The sequence below is a fragment of the Hirundo rustica genome, chromosome 12, assembly GCF_015227805.2.
Source record: "Hirundo rustica isolate bHirRus1 chromosome 12, bHirRus1.pri.v3, whole genome shotgun sequence".
Classification (NCBI taxonomy): Eukaryota; Metazoa; Chordata; class Aves; order Passeriformes; family Hirundinidae; genus Hirundo; species Hirundo rustica.
In genome coordinates this window covers 2,315,699-2,337,327 of record NC_053461.1, presented here as the reverse complement: position 1 = coordinate 2,337,327, position 21,629 = coordinate 2,315,699, and the positions used below count along the sequence as shown (strand labels likewise).

General features: G+C 36.0%; 1 protein-coding gene across 1 annotated transcript in view; it reads right to left on the bottom strand.

The window, feature by feature from the left end:
- ERC2 (ELKS/RAB6-interacting/CAST family member 2) overlaps positions 1-21,629 on the bottom strand; it is a 425,106-nt gene that overhangs the window by 101,720 nt on the left and 301,757 nt on the right. The window contains exons 18-19 of the mRNA XM_058422224.1: positions 20,858-20,989; positions 6,660-6,725 (exon numbers count right to left, since the gene is read on the bottom strand). Coding sequence (XP_058278207.1) covers positions 6,699-6,725; positions 20,858-20,989 — 159 coding nt within the window. The 3' untranslated portion in view covers positions 6,660-6,698. The remainder of the gene's footprint in view (positions 1-6,659; positions 6,726-20,857; positions 20,990-21,629) is intronic.

Sequence of the window (21,629 nt, the reverse complement as noted above, 5' to 3'; positions counted from 1 at the left end):
CCAAAATGAATCTTCATTCACGAACAGCTCTCAAGCAGGACAGGGCAGCAGAGGTAAGACACAACACAAAGAATGCAACTGTTCTGCTTTGATGGCTCCAGAAAACTCAGATTTAGGCCTCAGCCTAAATGGGAACGGTAGTCATTTGTAAGCTTCCAGCTTTGTTTGAGATTTATCACCTAATTTCAAGGTCCTAGAACCATGTGTAACAAAATTAATCATATTATTAATATAATTGGCTCAGAAAAAGCTCGTTGCAAGATCTAGCCAAAAAAATCCCAACCAAAAAAAAAAAATTTAGAAGAATTTGTTTTCCTAAAATGTGACGCAGATTTACTCTCCAAAATTATAGCTCCATGGAAAATATAATTTATTATTGATCTCCACGTTTGCATCTAATAGAAATAGCTCTAGCTGCAAAATGAACAACAAATTTCCGATTCTGATTAGTTAAACGAGAAAGCTGCACGGGAGAAATTTGAATTATTTTAATAACTTGATTACCTGAATTGGTGCTAGAGCCCTTGAAGATAAAGCGATTTCAGGAAGGGCCCTTTTGTTTTTAACTCATGGATATAATTCCTTTCCAGACGAAGCTTTTCCACTGGATGTCATCACTGCTGCTTGTGCTCCCTTATCCCCACCAGGCAAGGACAGCCAGGCTGTCCTGATGAACGGGCACTCGTCACCACCTCTGCTAACCTGGCTCAGCTGGCTTGCAGTTGATAAGAGATTGATGTCTTCTGCTGATGGATCTAGGGGGTTACAACCTCAGCAGAAAAACAGCAGCAAGTGGATAATGGTGGGTGGCAATAAAATCCTCAGCTGGCACGGGTTAGGCTGGGGACAGATTTCCTCATCCATTCAGGTGCTCTGTGGAAAGAAGCCAGCTTCTCCTCCCTCTCCCCTAGGAGACTACAACCTCTTCAAACCCTGCAGTAATGCTGCTCAAGTGAGTAGCTTGCTCATTTTAGTAAAAAAAAAGAAAAAAGTTCTAGTTTAAAGTAAAACTGGTACATAAACTGTTTAGCTCGCTTGGCTGATTTCGGTAGAACTCAGAGCCAAGCTGAAGAAGAGCTCATGGTCTGGCCAGCTAGATATGCTGAAAGGCTCCAGGAGGGAACCAGTGAAATCATCACAGCTCTTCTGGAAAACAGACCTATACACATTTTCATGGTTAGTTGTCTGTAAAGCAAAGATCAAAACAGAAACAAAATGAAACAGCACAGCTCTGCCATTTCTGATATGGAGGGACACTCCATCACCACTAGAAGTGAGCAATTAACCCAAGAAATTATTTGAACAAGTAAGAATATTGCTGCCAAAACAGATGACTAATTAGAGTGTGACAGTATAGTGAAATCAGAAATATTTACAGGCATTTCTTAGCTATTTCAAACTCATTACATTGGTACTTACTGCTAGACCAAAAGTATAGAAATAGCTTAATATTGTAAAGCAATCCCAAGATGCGAATACTGAACTTAATTAATCATACCAACCAGTATTTTTCTTAGATTCCTGCATTTTTACCCTCTGTTGTAGAAATATTTATAAATTATCATGCTTCAGCCACCGATTTTAGTCTCATACTGAAGACAATCCCATCCTGCCCAATGCCTTTACCCTGTCAGAAAAAGGCAAGGATGTCTGCTGCAACAGCCAAATGCTTTCAATTGTTTCTTTGCACCTGCACCTGTTTCCATTATTGAATGTGTGTGATCTGAAAACCTGCTTCCCCGTAAAACCAGTGCCAGAAGAGCAGAAAGCATGAGAGAGGAGTGTGGATACGATCCCAAACTGGTTCCAGGCTTGTGGCTGGTGGGACTGGCTATCTCCAACAGCAGTCATCACCTCTCAAAGGTTTTCCTTGAGAAAACCAAGAGACAAATGTAATGACAACTGGTATTTCATTGATGTTAAGTAGGTCAGCACAGGGAGCTTTTCTTACCTTTTTTTTTTATTTTTTAAAGTGGCGTTATAGTATTGTAACTAATAGAATATTAAAAATGGATATTAGAAGATTATAATTAGGTATCATTTTTCCATCTTTTGATTAACATTTTGCCATGTATCTTTTCATAAACTTCCTAGAACAATTTATATAAACCTGGTCTATTCAAAATTGTGATTTTTCATCTTTTAGTGTGCCATTGTAAAATCTCACATTCAAAATTTTATGTCATATGGCCTTTGATTAGGTCAGGAGATACTTTTGTTCCCAAACAAAACCCGGACCTTCCAATCAGAACGATCTTCAGGCAGTCCCACATTCACATACCCTAATATTCACCAACAACTCCTTCAAAGTGTTTTCAAGACAAATAAAATAATAGTAATTTCACACGCTCACATGATAATTTGTAGAAGTGAAATCCAACACAATGCAATTTATCACTGAATTCATATCTTTAGAGCAGATTTTTGCTACTTTTTTCCAAGATGTCAACTTAGCTTCAGATTTTAAATAACAGCTAGATTATTTGATTACCTGTGTGAAATTTGTAATTAACTTCTCCAGTTTACAGCAACTCTAGGATTTCAAACCAAAGATGAAAACTGTGAAAACACATACAGCCTTTTCTCACTTTCTACCATGTTTAAAACCGATCTGGTACGCTATTTATCTTTACTATGCAATATTAAAAAAGAGCACAACTGGTGATGATGCTACGTAGACCCTGTGATTGTTGTCTTCAGACTGACTACATCAAGAGCTTTAAAGTTTAGTTCATCAGCTACATATTCCCTTTTATTGCACACCTTCTGCACCTGCAGTGAAAAAGCTGAGGCCAAAGTTCAGGCAGAATGGCCTGAGTCACACAGCTAAAAAACAAGTGAGAGACAAAAAGCATTGAATTTATATAATTCATGTCCACAGCTGCACATGAGGATGTAGGAGCTTCATAAATACGTTTGAGATAAATGCCTGTCAAAGAACGTCTAATTAGTACAAATAATTTTGAGAACACATTTGTGTATATGCACAGGTTCTTTCCTACCATGACTAGAACAAGCAAAAGGAAGAAACTGCTCTGAGTAAAAACTGAACAGCACAGAAATAAATAAGTCCCAGAGTTTCAACTTCTATCCATAACTCTCATGTCAAGTGACTGACATATTGCCACTATACAATCCATAAAAAATAACCAAATACTTACAGCTAAACAAATTCTACTTTTAATGAAAACCTTCTGTCTTCAGCAGTGAGCAATTAATACCTAAAAATACTAGCAGTAGTACTGAAATCTTTAAGAATAAAAGAAAGGTAACTTTTTAAGAATAAAAGGAAGGTAACTTTTTAACTAATATCAAATGTCCCAATAAAAATAAAAGCTATAAATGCCTTCCATTAGGAATAAAAGTTTTTTAACAGGAATAAAGACTAGTCACAAATCTGTCCATGGCTTGGAAAACAAGCATTGCTTGGGAGGTTCCTCCTTTTGTTTAGTAAAAACTAAGTTACAGTAAACCAGCAATCATGCCTAAAAATTCACAAATCCAAAATGCCCTTGGGCTCCAGTCATTGTAGCAACACCCATTTATCTAATTAAGCGTAGGGCTGGTATTCACACACTCCATGAGAAAATTAAAATGAACACTGCAAACCACCATGTTCCTTATTTTTCCCTTGCCTTGCATACTGCTTATGCTCATTTCAAAGTTAGCATGTTTTTTTCCAAAAACAGGCCAAACAAAAAGAAAAAAAAAAAATGATTTATAAAAGTCATAACTTGAAATAATGAAAACAAAAAAGCAGAACAATAGCTAATAGTTAATGTCTTTAAACACATCCTTATATAGCAACATGACCAAATTTTGTTTTGCTTTGTACTGCTGTTAGTAAGCACATCTTGGAAGAGAACTGCTCACCACATCTCAGTAAAGACAAATGTAGGCAGCACATTTGTTTTATAACAGCCTTCTCCTCCTCCTCGTAGCATATGAAACACATCCAGTTGTTCAAAGCGAACAGTGAATATTTGCCTGAGCAATACTCTTTCATCCATCTTGCAGACAATTGCTGTTTCGAAGGAGCTTTTACTGAATGGCACTGATGCCTTCTGAAGAATGCCTACACAGTATCTACTAAGGCCAAATTTTAAATTTACGGACTTTATGGGCTGCTCCTAAATCCAAATTTAGCGGTCTAGCTTTATGATCCTATTTTCAAAAGCACTAGACGCCAGCTGCTGCCAGGCACAGGCTTCAATCGCTCTGTTTCACGTGCAAACCCTGTTCTGAGGATGTAACAGACAATAAATTTGTCCAAACATTCCTCAGCATCTTTTCAAACGTCCTATCTACTTCCCATCTGACACAGAACCAAGTCTACAGTACTGCACAAACAAAACGCTGTACAAACAGGTTTTGTGCTGAGTTCTCTAAAAGTTTAGCTTGTGGCCAAATCTAAACTGTTTTTCTAGTGTCTGCTGCACTTCAGCGGTTGGAACTGGAAAGGGAAAACAAGCACTTGTGTTCTACCTGCGCTCCTCAGCTGTGCCACAAAACATCTTTTCTGAGGGTCACATGGCTTCACTTACCCATGACAGATTGCTATAGAGGCTTAATTCTTAAAACTTATCATCACCTCAGGATTTTCTTCCTTTTTTTTTTTCCTCTGTAAAGGTGAGGAGAGGGGAAGAGATCCTGTTTCTAACAAGACTCAAGCACTGCAGCTACACTGGCTACTAAATTGGCTGGCCCATGAGATTTCCCTGAACACTTTACCTTTTCCTTAACGAGTAACCAGCTCTCTGTAACCTTACAACACTCTCATCCTGCCATGCTGCATCTCCACCAGCGTTTCCTGTCACTCCCGGGTAGTAGTTGAAGTTGAGCACTGAAGTGGTCAAGTTTAAAAGGACTTCACTTATTTTTAACTAACTATGTTTTAAACATAATTAGAGGACCAGCCTGCACTATCTTTACTGAGGCAGTCCCACCTCGTGGCCTCCAGGAAAGCTTTGATTGCATAAATCAATCATAACAATTAGTCTTGGAAAAAAAACAGGTTCAGAAGCTAAATGTTTTGGTATATTGGGCTTTTTCTTTTTTCTTTCTTTTTTTTTTTTCTTTTTCTTTTTTTTTTTTTTTTGGGGTAGGAAAAAATACTTTTAAAGAAAGATCAGTTACAATTCAAAAGCATATAACCTATTTTACACCGCTCTAATAAATGATAGATGTCTTTTGTCAGCCAGCTTTCAAAATCATTGTATTCCTTACACACAAGTTTTCTTAAACCAAATCAAATGTGGGCTTGAGTCTCTAAAAGGGCAAAAATATGCTTTGGTTCATAAACATGTTCTACACTGCAATGGAAATGCATCCATAGTTTAAATAATTTAAACTGTATAAGTACAAATTATGACAAATATACAAAGCATAAAATAGTAGGGTGATTTTTTTTTCCTAGAAATCCACATTCTTGCAGTAAAAATACTTTTATAATTATATTGTTTCTATTTTTCTCTCCAACATAAAATATATTCTTCAGGTTCATTTTCATTGGGTCTCTTGTTTTCTTCAATTAGCTTTTGATAGATGTCTGCAGTAACAAAACAATACATAGAAGCTTTTCTAAATAAGGTGGATATACACCCAATTTAATTTTATTAACTCTGTGTTTTAATATACACTCAGTTGACTGAGATATTTGATTTCCCTTATAGTACTTGTTATGAAAATCAGCAGAGAGTGTGAGAAGTAGAATGGTAAAATGCCAAAAGCAATATAACGTGTGGAAGCTTTAATAAGACATTAAACTTTGCTTATGTGTGTTGATTTTGCTCCTCTGAACAGGCCCAATTTATTCATTGTAGTAAATAAAATCGTCCCTGCAAGAAGTAGTGAGCATCATTTTCCACAATAACCCAGCAAAGCCTGGTGTCCTCAGCAATGCTGAGAACGTGGTGATCCTGAGCTACAAATTATCCCCAGCTTCAAAGGCAAACTCCAAACAAGTGGATAGGCACCAACCAATATCTGACACACCGTGACAATACAGCATTTATCCATAATTGGAGAGACAAACAATACAAGCTGCGTTTTGTACTCTTGAATACCACAAGCAAATTATTGCATGGATGTTAAGCCACGATAATATTTCAGGCAAAGAGCATGCATTGCACAGAGAGATTATACTTCCCTTATTAAACATCTGCTGCTTTTTAAAAATTTCACTAAAACATTTTAGTTTAAGAGGTAGTTTCACGTTTTTCCATGCATATCATAAATTCTGTTCTAGTACAACTGCATGGTTAATCTGTGGCAAAACTTCTTAAGTTCAAACTTTGATACACATTCTGCAAAGATATCAGAGTGCTCATACTGTATTTTAGATTTTAGAGATGATATGGCAAATTAATTCTAGTTTAAAGAACTTACATACTGAAAAAAAGAAAATTGTTTAGACAGATACAAGTCTTTTAAAGTTCTGTACCCACCTACACCTTTAGCCACAATAAGTTATGAAAAACCCTAAACCACTAGAGCATTAAAACATTAGACACAGTTTCTCATTTTTCACTGCATGTGAGAAAACATTCTGACTGCATTCACCAACACACTTGTCAAGAAATACACAACTCCACGCAGTGTAAAAGCAAACATAACAATTAGGCTGCAAGTTGAAAAAGAGAGAAAAGAGAGTTTCTCACCCCTCAAAACAAAACTGGAACTTTGGTTTATAGGAACGGCTATGCCCATATTCCCTCCTCATCATCCTGTGTGCCAGACATGAGGAGATGCACAGAGAGGTGTTGGCATGGGAATGAAAGAAAGAAAGAAAGAAAGGTTAGTTAATTCAGTGCATAGAAAATACTATTTTCCTGGCTGGAAACAACATGATTTTTTTTTTTTTTTAATGTAAGCCAGTGAACACAACTGAACAAGATTGTGTTACGTATACAAGAATCTGCATCTATAGCAACCAAAAAACAACAACAGTGATGTAAAATTTTTTCCCTCCCAGTTAAAACAGTGTGTAGGAAGGTGATTATGAGACTAAATATTAAAAGATTATCTCTTTTTTAATTGCACACAATTCGAACCAACATTAACTATGAAAAGGTCAAAACGTTAAGTAAGCAAAAAAATTAATCAAATTGTCTTACATTTTGTTAAAAGATACAAAACTGCTGAATAACAAAAAAAATTGTCATTAGCAAAGTAAAAGTACACTTTTCCAACATGCTAGCAATTAAATTTATCTTTTCAACAAATGTTAAACACAGCACATTTTTGGATATTCTTAAATAATTCTTCCCCTTTTTTCCAGCTTTGAAACATTAGGTTTATTCATTTTGAGCTTTAGGGATAAATAACATTAATGACAAATACAAAAATTCATAACAATTTCTTGATTTTTTTTTATTAAGGTACTAATTTATGGTAGATAAGGTGAAAGCAGAAAGTCTCTTCACATTTATTATAAACTTGAAGTTAATCATAGAGATAAATTTTAATTTTCATAAAATTTGCAATATAAACAAGAACTAAATCAGGAGATTGAAATTTCTTCCCCAGAGACACTAAGATTGCAATTTTACAATGACTCTTTATCTATGCACAGAGGTGTGCATGTGCTCAGCTATCTCTATACACAGTTCTACTGTGCCAAATAATGTGATGCTCAGCTTCTAGAACTCAGAGGTGCACAGCACAATGGTTTTCATTTGACAGCATTTCAAAATCAAATAAAATAATATCATTTTAGACATCCTTAAAATTCACCCATTCATATCTTAGAAACATTTAAAAAAAACCCCATTCTATAATTTCAAAACCTTGGAAGTTAGCTGGTGTAACATATTGCTGGCACTTAATTAAATCTAAAAATTTAATAAAATTAATGGTAATTAATTATGATTGAAATGGACAGGAATTTTAGCCTGAAAATATACACTGCCAGTATCCGTAGTGTTCCTAACCCATTCTTGTAATAAAAAAGAGCTCCCAGATGTCAACTGTTATTAAAAACCAGATGTTAAGATAGATGTCTTGCATCTTGCTAAATTAAGTAAAGACATCTGACAGTCCACTATAAACTTAGCTATCATTTAACATAGAAGAAATGTGGGCAAATTTTTTAAAGTTAACTTGGAACACATCTGAGTTATAAGGTCTGCACAAATACACCATAAAGCCTGAATGTCCCTATTTATTTTTGAAACAAAGGGACAGGTTCTGCAAAACTTCCAATAAGCTGGGTTTGCCTCACTGAAAACACAAATTATTCCCTCTAAATTCTACAGGAGCCACTCCTGGTCAGGCTCATGAATGCTAATTGAACTGACTTTCAAGCTGAGGAGAGTTTTTGCCGGAGTAAAGGTTGAAGAAGAAAGAAGGAAGGATTTCTTTTCCGCTGAGTAGTTTGATCCTATTTCACTAACATAATGTGTTAGGGTAATCTTTGATGATATCCTTAAAGACAGGAAGAAATCAACAAAATAGACAATGCAACAGGTTTCCAAGTGACTCCTCCCCTAACTACACACAGCTGGTTTGCAGTATTGCAATTCTTCAAACAGGCAGACATTAATTTTTACTTCAATTATTTGTGCAATCTTCTTTTGGCAGAATTCTAGAAAAATTGAATAATCAAATATTGTCAAATATTTGTAAAGAGTTTTATGGTAAATTAAAGACAAATATAGTTTGACACTGATCCTGATATATAAAAAGCAATAAATTAAAAGCTGGAGCTCCGTTAACGTCAATCAGCATGGCTTTATTGAGTACCAGTCCTGTCAAAATAACTTTCTATCTTTTCCAATTACAGAGAGACTCTTTTTGATAAGGTAAGTGCTTTGAAATAATATGCTGAGATTTCTGTAAGGCATTTGATTATGTGCCACATGACACAGTGTCAGAACAATTAGCTCTGTACTGAATGAATGTTTGCTGGAGAAGTAAGGGGACCTGCAGACATCTTTCTCATCCCAAACTTGTTCCATGTTCCCATGACCTGAAAGAAAAGCCTGACAAAGTTTTCTTGGAAAAGTGAACGGATTATGAGTTATTTGAATAAATGTTATCAGACACATACACCTATGCCTGAAATCATGAATCCACTATCATAACTGGAAACATAGAGGGCAGGCTTAGAAGAAAGAGAGCTGCTTCTGAAATCAAGGATATCAAAAAGGTCTTTACAGGTCGTGGTGGAAATGAACACGTGGTACAATGTCGGATTTACCAAGACAAGTACAGGCAGGGAAAGAAAACTCAGAACTTTTGCTGTGTCTCTAAACAGTAGCATAAGACCATTAAGAGAATTACACATCTGGTGCTCATGTCACACTCTCGTGAATATTTGAAAGACTGTAACCAGATCAGGAAACAGCTAGAAAATTATCGAAAAATAAACTTGGCAGTGAGAAACAGGAGACTCAACCTAAATAATCCCTCAGAAAACATTAAAAGATTTTATGATCATTATTAACTAACATAGAGTAAAGGAGACAGAACTTTTCTCTAGTAGAAAAGAAAAATCTACATAGAGATTTGGAGGATGTAGTTACACTGCAAATACTGGACATATTTTTCAGTAACTCATCATTTCTGGATGATTTGAAGATTTCATATCAAGTCTTAGGCACTTTCTAAAATGTATGGTTAATTATATTCAAACTGATTTTTAAAAATTATAGAATTGATGAAGAAATTATTGAGTAGTCCAGATTATGATCACAGTCCACTTAACCTTCAGCAGCTACAATCAATAAAATTCCTCTTCCATCATTTTTTCTCACATCTGTTTCAATGAGAATGTGTATGCCATGATCCATCTTATCCTATACACAAGAAGTTTATTCCATATTTTCCAATTTTTTGACAAGCAATTTCATAAATTAGCACAGTGTTCTGTTTTGACATAAAATTGAATAAAAATAATTTTAAACCCCCAAATATTTCAAACAATAGCATCACTGTACTTTAAACTTTTAATACTAAGAGCAATCTCAAAACCAGTTTCAACTGGTGTGAATCCTATCTTACAGTTACAAATTTTTCTGTATGGATAGGAGCAAGGACCCAAAAGCACTGGATAAAAAGCACATAAGAATCAGGACTGTAATTCTGATAGGTTCCATGAATAAAGTATTGTATCAATAAGCTAAGGTTTGGTGTCTCAGTACAAACATGTAATGCAGGGAATAGAGAATTCTTCACTGCACTTCTGAGACAAATGAAATTCACTACTTATTTTTGCATTCTTGACACATAGTGAAGCAAAATAAAAGCCGCAGTACTGCCTTATCATTTATTAATATTGGAACAGAGGATTCCAGAAGTATGCTTAGTTTTTCATATCAGTGTGTACCCTAGAGAATCATTAATCTATGGCTCTTTCAAACAATAAACTACAATCAAGCAATTTTTCATCAATGCTTGTGTACATTAACTGCTTTTTAAAGTTGGATCCTTCATTGGTTTATAAGGTCAAGAATAGCAATTCAATGACAAAAACTGCAAAGCAATATCTCAGTTACTGACAAGTGAAGCAGGAAAAATCCCAGAATTTGAGAAATACCATTTCACTTGATAAATTAGTATACACACTTGTTATAAAATTATCATCAATTCGGTGTTTAAAATACTGAATGCCTTAAATTTTTAGGATGGACATCCCAGTATCTAATTTGGACCTGTATTTACAGCAAAGCGAAATAATCTCAAATGTTATTAAGGTGTTTCACAAATCATTGATTTTATTTAATCCTTTTGCTAGTTCTTTTTTTATTTCTCTGCCGCTGTTTACCAAATTTGCCTACTACCTTAAAAAGAAGTCTCTGCTGTCACTAAATGTGATTTACTGCTCTGATCCGATTGCCACAAACCCTCAAATATGGCTTCAGTGTATCAAAACGAGGAAGTTAGAATACATTGCTTGGAAAAACCTACACACAGATGTAGAAGGCTTATATAGAGACATTTTCTGTTCTGTTATTGGAATGTATCTCAGTGCAAGGTTTGCAGGCAGATTTCTCATCCATCAATTCTCTAAGGCTCTTCAGCCTCAGCAGTAAATTTCCGACAGTGGCCTTCAGGTAACAGGGGCTACTGTACACAGCAGTTTAGAACAAAAGAGAACTCTAATCATGGTCTCTATGATTAAGTCTATCTACAAAATTTTAATAATCATATGCCAGAAATTATCTGCCCAGTCATAGCCATTCTGCATGTAGCATATTCTTGATTACTGCTGAACATGGAGTAGCAGCAGTGTGTTCCAACAGCAACAGGTCTACAACCACTACCACGGTCCTGGGTGGCCTCCGTACAATACACCTTTCTTGGGGTGTATTCTGAATTAATTTTGCCCAAAACTGAATTCCCTTTAGCAATTTCACAGTGTTGGAGGACCTCCTGGAATGTAAGTTTCATTTAAGTTGGCTCAAACAGGAACTTGGGGTGCCCAATCCAACACCACATCTGGATATGAACCATATGCAAGCAGTGGGAATGACCAGGAGGACTGGATTCAAATCTGCATTCTCGATCAGCACTAAAACTCTAATGTAGGTGCACTCAAAGACTGCATTACTATGTGGCCATCTCATAAAAATATGTGTATAAAATCTGGTATAGCACAATCCCCCTCACTCCTGTGGCATGCAAGTATCTTTATAAAATCTATTCTTAAAAAAAAAAAAAAAAAAAAGTCCTGATCTCCTTTTAGCTTTTTGCAACACAGGCAACATTAAAAGCTTGATGAGTTAAGCCCTTCTGGCTCTCTTCCCCCTTCCTGACAAAGCTCATCACATTTTCCTTTCATGTGCAGCATGCTAAGAAGTAATGTCTTAACTTGGGTTAAATAAATCTAGCGATAACCTGCTCATCTCTGCAACTAACTTTTTGATGACTGATTTATGCTGCTCTCCTTATTATCTACGGCTACTAATGGGTCATTAAACGTGTAAGTGCTGGCTCTGAACTGTGAAACTGTCCTACTTACAGCAGTACTTACATTTACAAATATTTATTTCCACTTTAAAAAAAAAAAAAAAAAAATCTACCTGCTAAGCAATGGCATTTCTTTCAAATCAAGAACTTAGTCTAAAAATCAGAATCTTTCAGAGCTTAAAGAGACTTTTATCTGCTGCTCAATTTCTAGGAGCAAACATAGCTGAGGAGTTTGAACCAATGAACTCTCCATGCACAGAACAATTGACTACAGAAGAGTTTTGTACATGAATGATTTGAAGAACTGAGCCTGTAACTAAAAAATGGAAAGACTGACAGTGGATCCATTTAAGTGTTTGGGGCATAGAGCTTTAAAAGGTCTTTATTTTACTTCATTTGTATATTCAAAAAGCTGAATAAATCTTTACAATTGCTTCAGCAATATGTACTTATGCCAGAGGTCTATTTTCAAAGTCATCCATAAAAGAAGGGGTCACAAGTGACCATGTATCACCCAGTTATGAAAATGGCCTTAAATCCCATCTCACCATTTGTTCTATTTGTATATAGTTGTGTTAAAATCAATCACAAATATGGCCATGGGGGAAAGTAAAATGTTGTTTCTGACCATTTACTTTACAGCACCCAGATTAGCGTTAACATGAATAAGATGTTTCACCAGATACTTGTGCATTCTAAAGTTTTATCACTAGATGAAGCGGAAACTCAATGCTTCTTACAAGAAGTGGTCCGTGAAATCAGATTTGCAATGCAAAAATTTATGGTCCCCTTTGTAGTGAAAGCCTCTGACATGTTATCTCACTTAAGTAACCAGCGCCAGATATGCAACTTTTGTTATCAAGTTACTGTCTCCCAGAAATGCATTTTTGGCTCTCCCAGTTAGTCTAAAGATCTATTTTAGACTATGATGGTGGCAGATAATTTTTCTACTAAGAAATATAAGATAAATGTAAACCTCTATATAAGTGTTGTATATTATAACACACATATCCAGGGGAAATGAAGGGGTGAGATTTCTATAGCTAAACATGATCTCAAAAAATTCTTCCATATGTGGAAAAGACTGGAAAGCTAACATATAAATATAGATATATATAAATATACACAGTGCTCAGTGTGTATACATTTATATCACATTCATTAAACTTCAAAATATAAAATAAATTCATTTCTGTAAGCAAAGGAGAGGTATAACTTTTCAATGTGCAAAACCCATCTATTGAAGTATCAAACACAGCAAAATTTATTTCCTATTTATTGTTTTTAATACAATTCCAGTTTAGCTGTCTTTTTGTAAATTAAAAATTTAATATCATTAAAAGATTTTTGAAAAATAACATGGCTACAGTATAACTACAATTAAAAGGCAGGACTAACAAAAGCATTAACAAATATTCCAAATTTCTATTGGCTTTTATTTTCAAGTGAGAAATCTTGAGTAGCTCACAATGTTTGGAACTGCAAAATGGCAGTAAATCAAAATGAAGGATCAGAGTATTCCTGAAGGATAAATTCAAATTCAGAGAGACTCTTCCAAATTCCAAGGCTCTTTCTTTTCTTCCATCACAGGTGCAATGTAACTCACAATGACCCTTTGGTTTGAAGCCAAACCTCAAAATGTGGGCAAGCCTCTGTGGAAGGCTGTTTCAGTTTTCTTTTTAGGACAAAGTAGACAGAAATACCTAGACAGATGTCAGAGGCAGGCAAAAATTTCTATATCTACTGAAATGAGCACATAACACTGAGTTTTGGGAAATGCTTAGACCGAAATTACTTCCTCATTAGCAGAGAAGTATTTGCCATTCAGTAGCTGTTTATAATAAACAATATAGCTATGATAACTGCATACAACTTATTTGGAAAATTGGCATTTTAAAGGTCACCATGATACAAACAGGATTTTATTGCATTCAGTTCAACAAGTCTGAACAATGCGTGATATGAATCACAAGTTCTCTGTTCCAGAAGAATATGTGTAGCAAAGATGAAAAATTAGAGGAAAGATTAAAAATTTGAGAGCATTTATATGACTAATTTGCACTGCACTTCTGAGTTCTCAAACCACTAATTCAGCACAACACTAGTTATTTACAGTGGATATGTCTGGGACTGTTTACACTGAATGTACTGACAAGCAAACCTTGCCCTGCCCAAATTCCTAAATTAAATAAATCCATGTGACTCCAATGAGCTTAGTGCAGGCTCAGCTCGGTGCTAATGCAATTGCGTGCTGCCCTGCAGCTTGAGGCACCAGCAGAACAAGTTCACATCCATTTGGGGAACAGACAAGAGCAAGCTCACACCTGCCCAAAAACAATGTGTAAACATGCAGGATAAAGAAACACACAGAATGTTAAACAAAATCTGGGTCGGGGGGAAGGCAATAATTCCAATTGAGTGCATTAGGCAGCTATATCATATCATATCATATCATTCTTTTTATGGAGGACAATGTCATTGCTTTTCACCTTCTTTTCTTTTTTCTTGACCAACTAAAAGACAAAGTTTCAACGATGCAGAAAACTCCCAAGCAGAATATTACATTTTTCCAGGTACTAAACTTCTGCTCTGATGGAACTTTCTACTCACAGTCTAAACAAAATTGAAGAATTTTAGGCTTTACAAATAACCATGGTTATTGGAATTGGCTAAAATAATCTGCTTTGGTTTATGTTTTTATGGCTTTTAGGTTTTGTTGTTTGGTTTTGTGTTGGGGCTTTTTAAGGAAAAATCTCAGTTTAGATATTCCTGAGGCCTGTTCAGGAGTTTGAGGTTGGCAATTTTCCAGGGTGGCCACAGAATATAAGGCATTATGCTAACAACCCAGACTAACAGCCAAAATACACAAAGTAGCATGCTCTCCCTTCCCCTAAAATTACACAGGGATCAATACAGTGATTTGTAGATCAGAATCCAGACACTAAAATAATAATTGTTGTTTGACTCTCCTCTGGTTCTGATTTCCAAGTCATCCACCTCACACAAAATCCCATCTGGCCTGTTCAGAGTTTGTCACATATTGTCTCTCAGCAACTTCAAGGATATTTAGCAGTTCCAGCTGATGAATAAAGACCCGTTGCCAAGACAAGTCACCACTTTACTAATCAATAAACATTTTTTTTTCAGACCACGTGGTCTTCTTCAAAAAATTAGTTTTTAGTGGCATACACCTCCTTGGCAGCAATCAGCTTGTTGTCAAGTTTCAGCTATCGCTTCATGTGATTTCTTTTCTCAAATGCTGGAGTTTACCAGCATACTTTTAAAAACCCTGTTTAAAATGAGGCACATTTAATAGTAAGAGAGCTTCAGGCTCGTTCTGGAACAGCTGGCTTTGTGACTGGAGAGTGGCAGGAAGCAAAGCTCCAGAGATACCCCCTGCCCCTTTGCTGTCCTGATAAGGGCTTTTTCTTCAGATAAGAGGATAATTCAGAAACCTTGAACTACCTTTTAGGCCTCCTTGATGAGATCTCAGAGGCACAGAAAACTTGTTGAGTTTGTAAGAAATTACTTCTAAATCTTGTAGAAGGGCCATCAAAAATGTTTAAGTAATTTAAAAAACAAACAAAACAAAACAAAACAAAACAAATCTCTGTGTAGCCAAACAGGATTAAAAGATGTAAAAGGACATCTTTTTACATGCTTGGGCACCATGTGACGTTCCATCCTCAATTATAGTTTCAAAGAATAGGGCCAACTTTCTGGAAAGCAGCCAGTTCCTAAAGCACGCCCTATAGCATTCACATTTTTCTACAAATCAGATTCTTTTCTATAAGCACATAATCTCTCATAGAACAAAATTAAAATATATTTGTAACCCTGGTGACCACAGAGTAAAGCATTCAGCTTTGAATCCATTACAGCTCAGGTATTCAGGAAACTCTTAGGAGATTATGAACACTGTACATTTTGTTTCTTTAAAAATGTCCAGTGCTATGAGAAGTAAGAAGATTTGATAGCTGTTATAATCATCAGGTCTGGCAGTAAAATCTAAAGTATGAAAATTCTTCAGATATTATACCTCCAGTCTTAAACTATGTTAATGTAGAATCAATTTCTTCCCTACGAACCTCTCAAATAGCCTAATATCCTATTAAGAATGCCATCAGACTAACTTAAGTATATCTGAGACAAACGTGTGTCAGATTATCTACACTTCTTTTTTCATGGAGAGATGCCACTTTTAATTAAATAATCAATTACAATTTTTTTACTAAGTAGTCCATAAGCAGAATCTTGAACTTAGAACCTTCAACCACATCTTAATGTTCTCATGAAGCTGAAGAAGTCCTGAGTAATAAACAAAGATTGCTATTCATTATGTGGAGACCATCCCGGAGGTAGATGTTGGTCATACATGCCAGTAACTTGAGGACTGTAAGGACTTTCAGCAAGGAGTTAAAAATCCCCACAGAAACGAACAGTAAGTGAATAAGGATGACTAGAGCCTCAAACTCAGAACTGGAAACAAACAGGGAGGGACTGACAGGCTCCTGAGGCAAGCAAAGCAAAGGGAACCAGATGTCACAAATTGAGCAGAATTGTGATTAAGGAAGAATTGTCTGTTGGCTGGAAACTCACAGGCCTGTTCCCAAACCTAAAGGATTCAACTGGCAGGAGAGTTGCTCAGGGAGGCAGCTGTGGCAGGGAATACAAATGTGCTGATTCCTAACAACTTTCAACAACAGCAATTTCCTTCAAGAGCACACAGTCATTGGTGTGACGCAACAGGCACTTCCTTCAAAACATTTTCCATTAAAGGGGGAAAACTGAAAGATGATGCGGGCAACTGAGGCCAAGACAAAAAGGTTTTAAGGAAAAAACAGTAAGGATGTAGAGATGAGAAATACAAGAGGCAGGGAGCTGGGTTTGGGAGAAAGTCTATGCTGTGGGGAAAGATAGCTGCTAAACCTGAAAGTTCAAATTTATTCAGCCATGGGGGGGGGTTTGTTTCAGATAGCTCCTGGATGCAACAATCCAGATTAGATTACTAATTACTGTAATGCACTCTACAAGGGGCTGTGTACTACAATCCTTGGAAACTGAAGCTAGAGCAAAATCCTTATTAAGCTTATTTTCATTCTAGGAGTATTACACCCAGACCTCGGGATACACACTGACTGCCAAAAGGTTTCCAGGTGGAAATTCAGAAACATTGCCAACTCTCAAGCCAAAACTGAAGAGAATGAATTTAAGTTTTTGTGCAAATCTGCAAAATTATAATTTTTTCCTGTTTTTTTAAAGACTAGTAAAAAATGGTTAATATATGTTATTGACATGGCAGCACTCAATCCCCAGAAATTTATTTATGTCAAATAAAAAATCAGATGCACCAACATAACCAGGGATCACATCATGGCCAAGTGTTACAAAACCATGTGTATGGGCAGAGAGAGTTAGAGTTTTCCCAATGTTTATGAAGTTTCCTTACGATATGACCAGAGTTAGGTCTAGACAAGGATGGCAGAAAAAGGTCACCCATCTATGCTCTCCCTCGAGGGCAAAAAAAGAGGGAATAAAGGCAAAAAAGTGGCTGGAAATTTGCATTTGTTCCCTAGCAGCAGCCAGAAAACCTAAGCACACCCACTGTGTCTGAAAAAAGGTGCTCAACCAGCTCCCACAAGAGAAGTCAGAGATCCTGTCCTTCACTAAGTCTGAGGTCATTCTGCCATATGTTGCCCATGGCAGGATAGGAAATACAGTAAGAGTTATAACAAAAACATTATCATATAAAAAATGTCAATACCTTAACAGGAAAGCTTCTCATAAAGTTATGCCTGTTTCAAACAGGATGTGCATCTTTCCAAGGTCATGCAGGAACCTGATGGTACACCTCTTTCTTTACAAAGACTACAGAAATGCCTTATTCTTTGTTACAAACGTACTCCAGCACCCATGTACATACTTTTATGGACATATAATGGCATGCATTGCCATATATAAACGTAGCATGTAGATTAGAAATCCAGTACTATCTATAAAAATGAGGAATGTTTCAACTGTTAACACTGTTAACACTTAACACTGTTCAGCTGTCTCTGCCTCTCAAGAAGCTGGGAGAAAACTTCCAAAATCCCTCTCTAGTATTCACCAAATTAAACAGTATTTATGCTACAACCTGCACAGCTTCTTAAAAAACTAAAAATGCCCTCTGATGCGTTGCATGTTTATTATTTTCCCAGTTTATTCTGTGCTTTTAAACCACATGTTGGATTATAGTCACATATCTAGAATCTGTGTGTAACATCCCATGGGAAATGCAGGTTTCTATGGCACACAACAATCAAAATGCTGTACAAACCGATGCTATAAAGAGGGATAAATAACAATGCAAAAAGTAACGAAAAAAATAAAATCTATCTTTGAAAAATGTAAGATAAAGCAATGCCTAGAGTTCATTCATGATTACTCTTGACTAGTAATCTGGGCTACTCCATTGTTCACACTCTGGAAATTTTGGGATGACAGCACTTCAGGACAACATCTATTCTGAGCCCATTGCAAGATGAAATAAAGCTGTATTCGTCCAATCTGCTCTTAGAAACCTCCAAGAAAGGACCTTCCATTACAGGTATATGAAGAAACGTCCACATTTCGCTTCCATTTACAGATTCATTAGACTCATGGCGAAGAAGTCTTTTAACAACTAGCCTAGTTATTCTTGGCAAAATTAAATTTAGTGCTCCTACCCTTTCTCCATTGGGCACTGGAATACAATTGATCATTGTCTTCTTTACAACAACATTTTCTGTATTAGAAGACTTATGTCTCCCCTTTGGTACTTTCTAGACTAAACAAACCATGTTCTTTAAGCCTTCCCCACAGGTCATGTTCTCTAAAACTTCTATCATTCTTGTTGCTCTCTTTTTGTCCCTTTCTACTTTGTGTTTCCTAAAGCACGGAGATCGAAACCGTAAAGAGCTTTGCAGCTCCCACCAGTGCTCGAAGGAACAGAATAATTGCTTCCTGCATCTTCTCCAGTATTATATCTATCCCAGAATTAGATCCAACTTTGTTGCAACGGTATTCCACTGTGCCATTTAGATGCCTTTTTCCATGCTATTACCTCATGGCACATATGACTTCTCCCTTGTAAGCGGACTTGTCTTTGCCAAATTTCAAATTACTTCGTCTAGGCTCTCCAGTTTATCAAGGTTGGAGCAGCTTATTGAGCAGATCGACTGCTCCTGCTGTGCTTGGGGCTTCTTACAGGTCGATTCATGGTCAACAATATTAATGGCATTTCTACTTCCCCCACTCAAATAATCTCTGAAATAATACTCCACGGAATCAGATAAAGGGCAGACCTCTGGAACCCTGCTGTAACTGGCCCTCCTGTCTGAAAACGAGCCATGGAAAATTTGTCTATTGGTTGCACACCCATCTTATGGCAATCTCATAGTTACTTAAATTTAAAAGTACAAATTTTAATTAAAGCTTTTCTGACTGCAATTCATTTTACATTATTTATTCATTACATTCCAAAGTTATGTATTAATTTGCATATTACAAATATCTGGTGGGACAGTGTTAAAAACCTGATGAATTAAAAGCTACCACTTTCTGCTTTAACCACAAAACCAGTTACCCTTACAAAGGAAATAAAATTTGCTTGACATAATTTTCCTTGGCAAATTCAAGCAGACTAAATATAGGATGGGTATACTAGACAGGCGTTCTTTATTAGAGAATGGCCCAAAACTATCACCTAGGAAAAAAGCCCAGAGTACAAGTGCTAGTAAATACTAGTAAAACACCTACTATTTTATGTGCTCTATCTTTAATCATGCACCTACTTCCACCAGTCATATAATGTCTCAATGTTCTTGAATATGTTTGAATGAATGTTGAATACCAACTTCCATTATGCTTCTTATCTATTCTCTTCCCTGAATAAGCTGTTACCACACATTGAAAAGCACTTGACTAACTGTTAGCTCTTACATTGTCTTGTGCCTCCAATTTTTTTCACAGGTTCATGTTTCTTAAATTAGTTGAAAACAGCGTCTGGGTTTCAGTGACACTGTGGTGGTTATTACCTGCTTTTTCATATCTCTTGCCTTCATTCTGGGGGTTTTCTTGTTGTTTTTTTGAGTTTTGTTGTTGTTGTTTAGGGGTTTTTTGTTTGTTTGTTTGCTTGTCTGGGGTTTGTTTTTTTTTTTTTTTTTTTTAATTCTGTTCCTTGCATAAAGCCGAAACTTTTATTTTTATTTTATTTTACAGCTATTTCCATAGAATTTTTCCTTCTTCTATAAACTCAGCCAACTTATCTCTTAATCAGAAACAGAACCAAACCAAGACAGCAAGTACTTAATTCCCTTCTCCTCTTTCTGACAGAAAAAAAGTTGTTCTTAACACATTCCAAGCATTCAAAGGATTATATGTTATGTTGTTCAGGTTTGTGGTTTGTGTTTTGGGTTTTTTTCTTTGTGTTAGTATGCAAGAAATTGTGTTTTCTCATTCTTACCTGTTCCTGACTCTAACACAATTCCATTGGTCCCTCTGTAAAAAAGTGTAAGCTGCCTTTTAGCTTCCTTCTCCCAATTAAGTAGTCTATTGTACAGCTCCATTGTATTTTCATCCCTGTTTTTCCCTTTTATTTCTACCCAGACATTACGAACTTATTAATTTATTTTAGTATCAAAAAATTATTTTTCATATAAAAGCAATGTTAAATCTTCCCTCAGGCTCCTTCATCTGAAAATGAGTTACTTGTTTCTACAGACAGTTTTTCTAGTCCAGAAAAATAAGGCGCCAGATAAAAAGCCAAAATTTTAAAATATTTCAGGACAGAAATAAACACCAAAGCTATTAAGTTTCGGTTCAAAGAATGCATCATTGCTTGTTAGTTCTTTGGAAAATTTATTTTGCTCTGAAATAGCAAAATAACATAGTTATAAACCTGAGGGTGAGGAAAGAGGTGACCAACCTGATCTGGAGAGGGTCTGTGGTTGTGTTGCGTCCTCCCAGGAGATCGATGGTGGTGGTGGTGATGATGATGGTGGTAGTGGTGATGGTCATCATCATAGTTATCTGCCATCAGCTTCATTCTGTTTTGTGTCTGTTTAAAATGTAAAGCAAGACAATTTTGTTACACGTTGGAATGCATTATTCTGACAGTGTTTTAGGAAGTTCTTGGCTCTGGGGTTTTTTGGGAGGTTTTTTTTTAGCTGAAGGATCTAAGAATAGAAATTCAGACTGCTGGCTCACAAAGAAAACAAAAGAGAAATAGAGAAATAAAGTATGTGAACACATCCTCTGTTTCAGCTTTCACATCCATAGAATGACATGAAGAAGTCAGAAAAGTAAATTATGATGGATGATGTGTTTGAAGGGCAAAAGACATTCAGCTTTTCTAAATATATTATTTTAGAGCTGTTTCCTATTTTGTCCAGTCTAACATTATGTCTTAGCAATTAACTTTTTAAATCTCACTGAAAGGAATATTAAATGTGCTTCAAACATTTACAGTTAGCTACAAAGGCATGTCAGCAACAATCACGAATAGTTGCTCTAAAAGTTCTATCTTGGGTAATTTATTTTAATTGTGCACCAAGATCACTCTGCCAAACAGTAAGAAAAGCGAAACTGAAAACTAAGTGAGACACAGGCACTTAGAGAAGTAAGTGATTATGGAACTTGACACATTACTGAATGGAAGGAAGTCCAAGACATAGATCTTGAAAAATAGATCAACACTT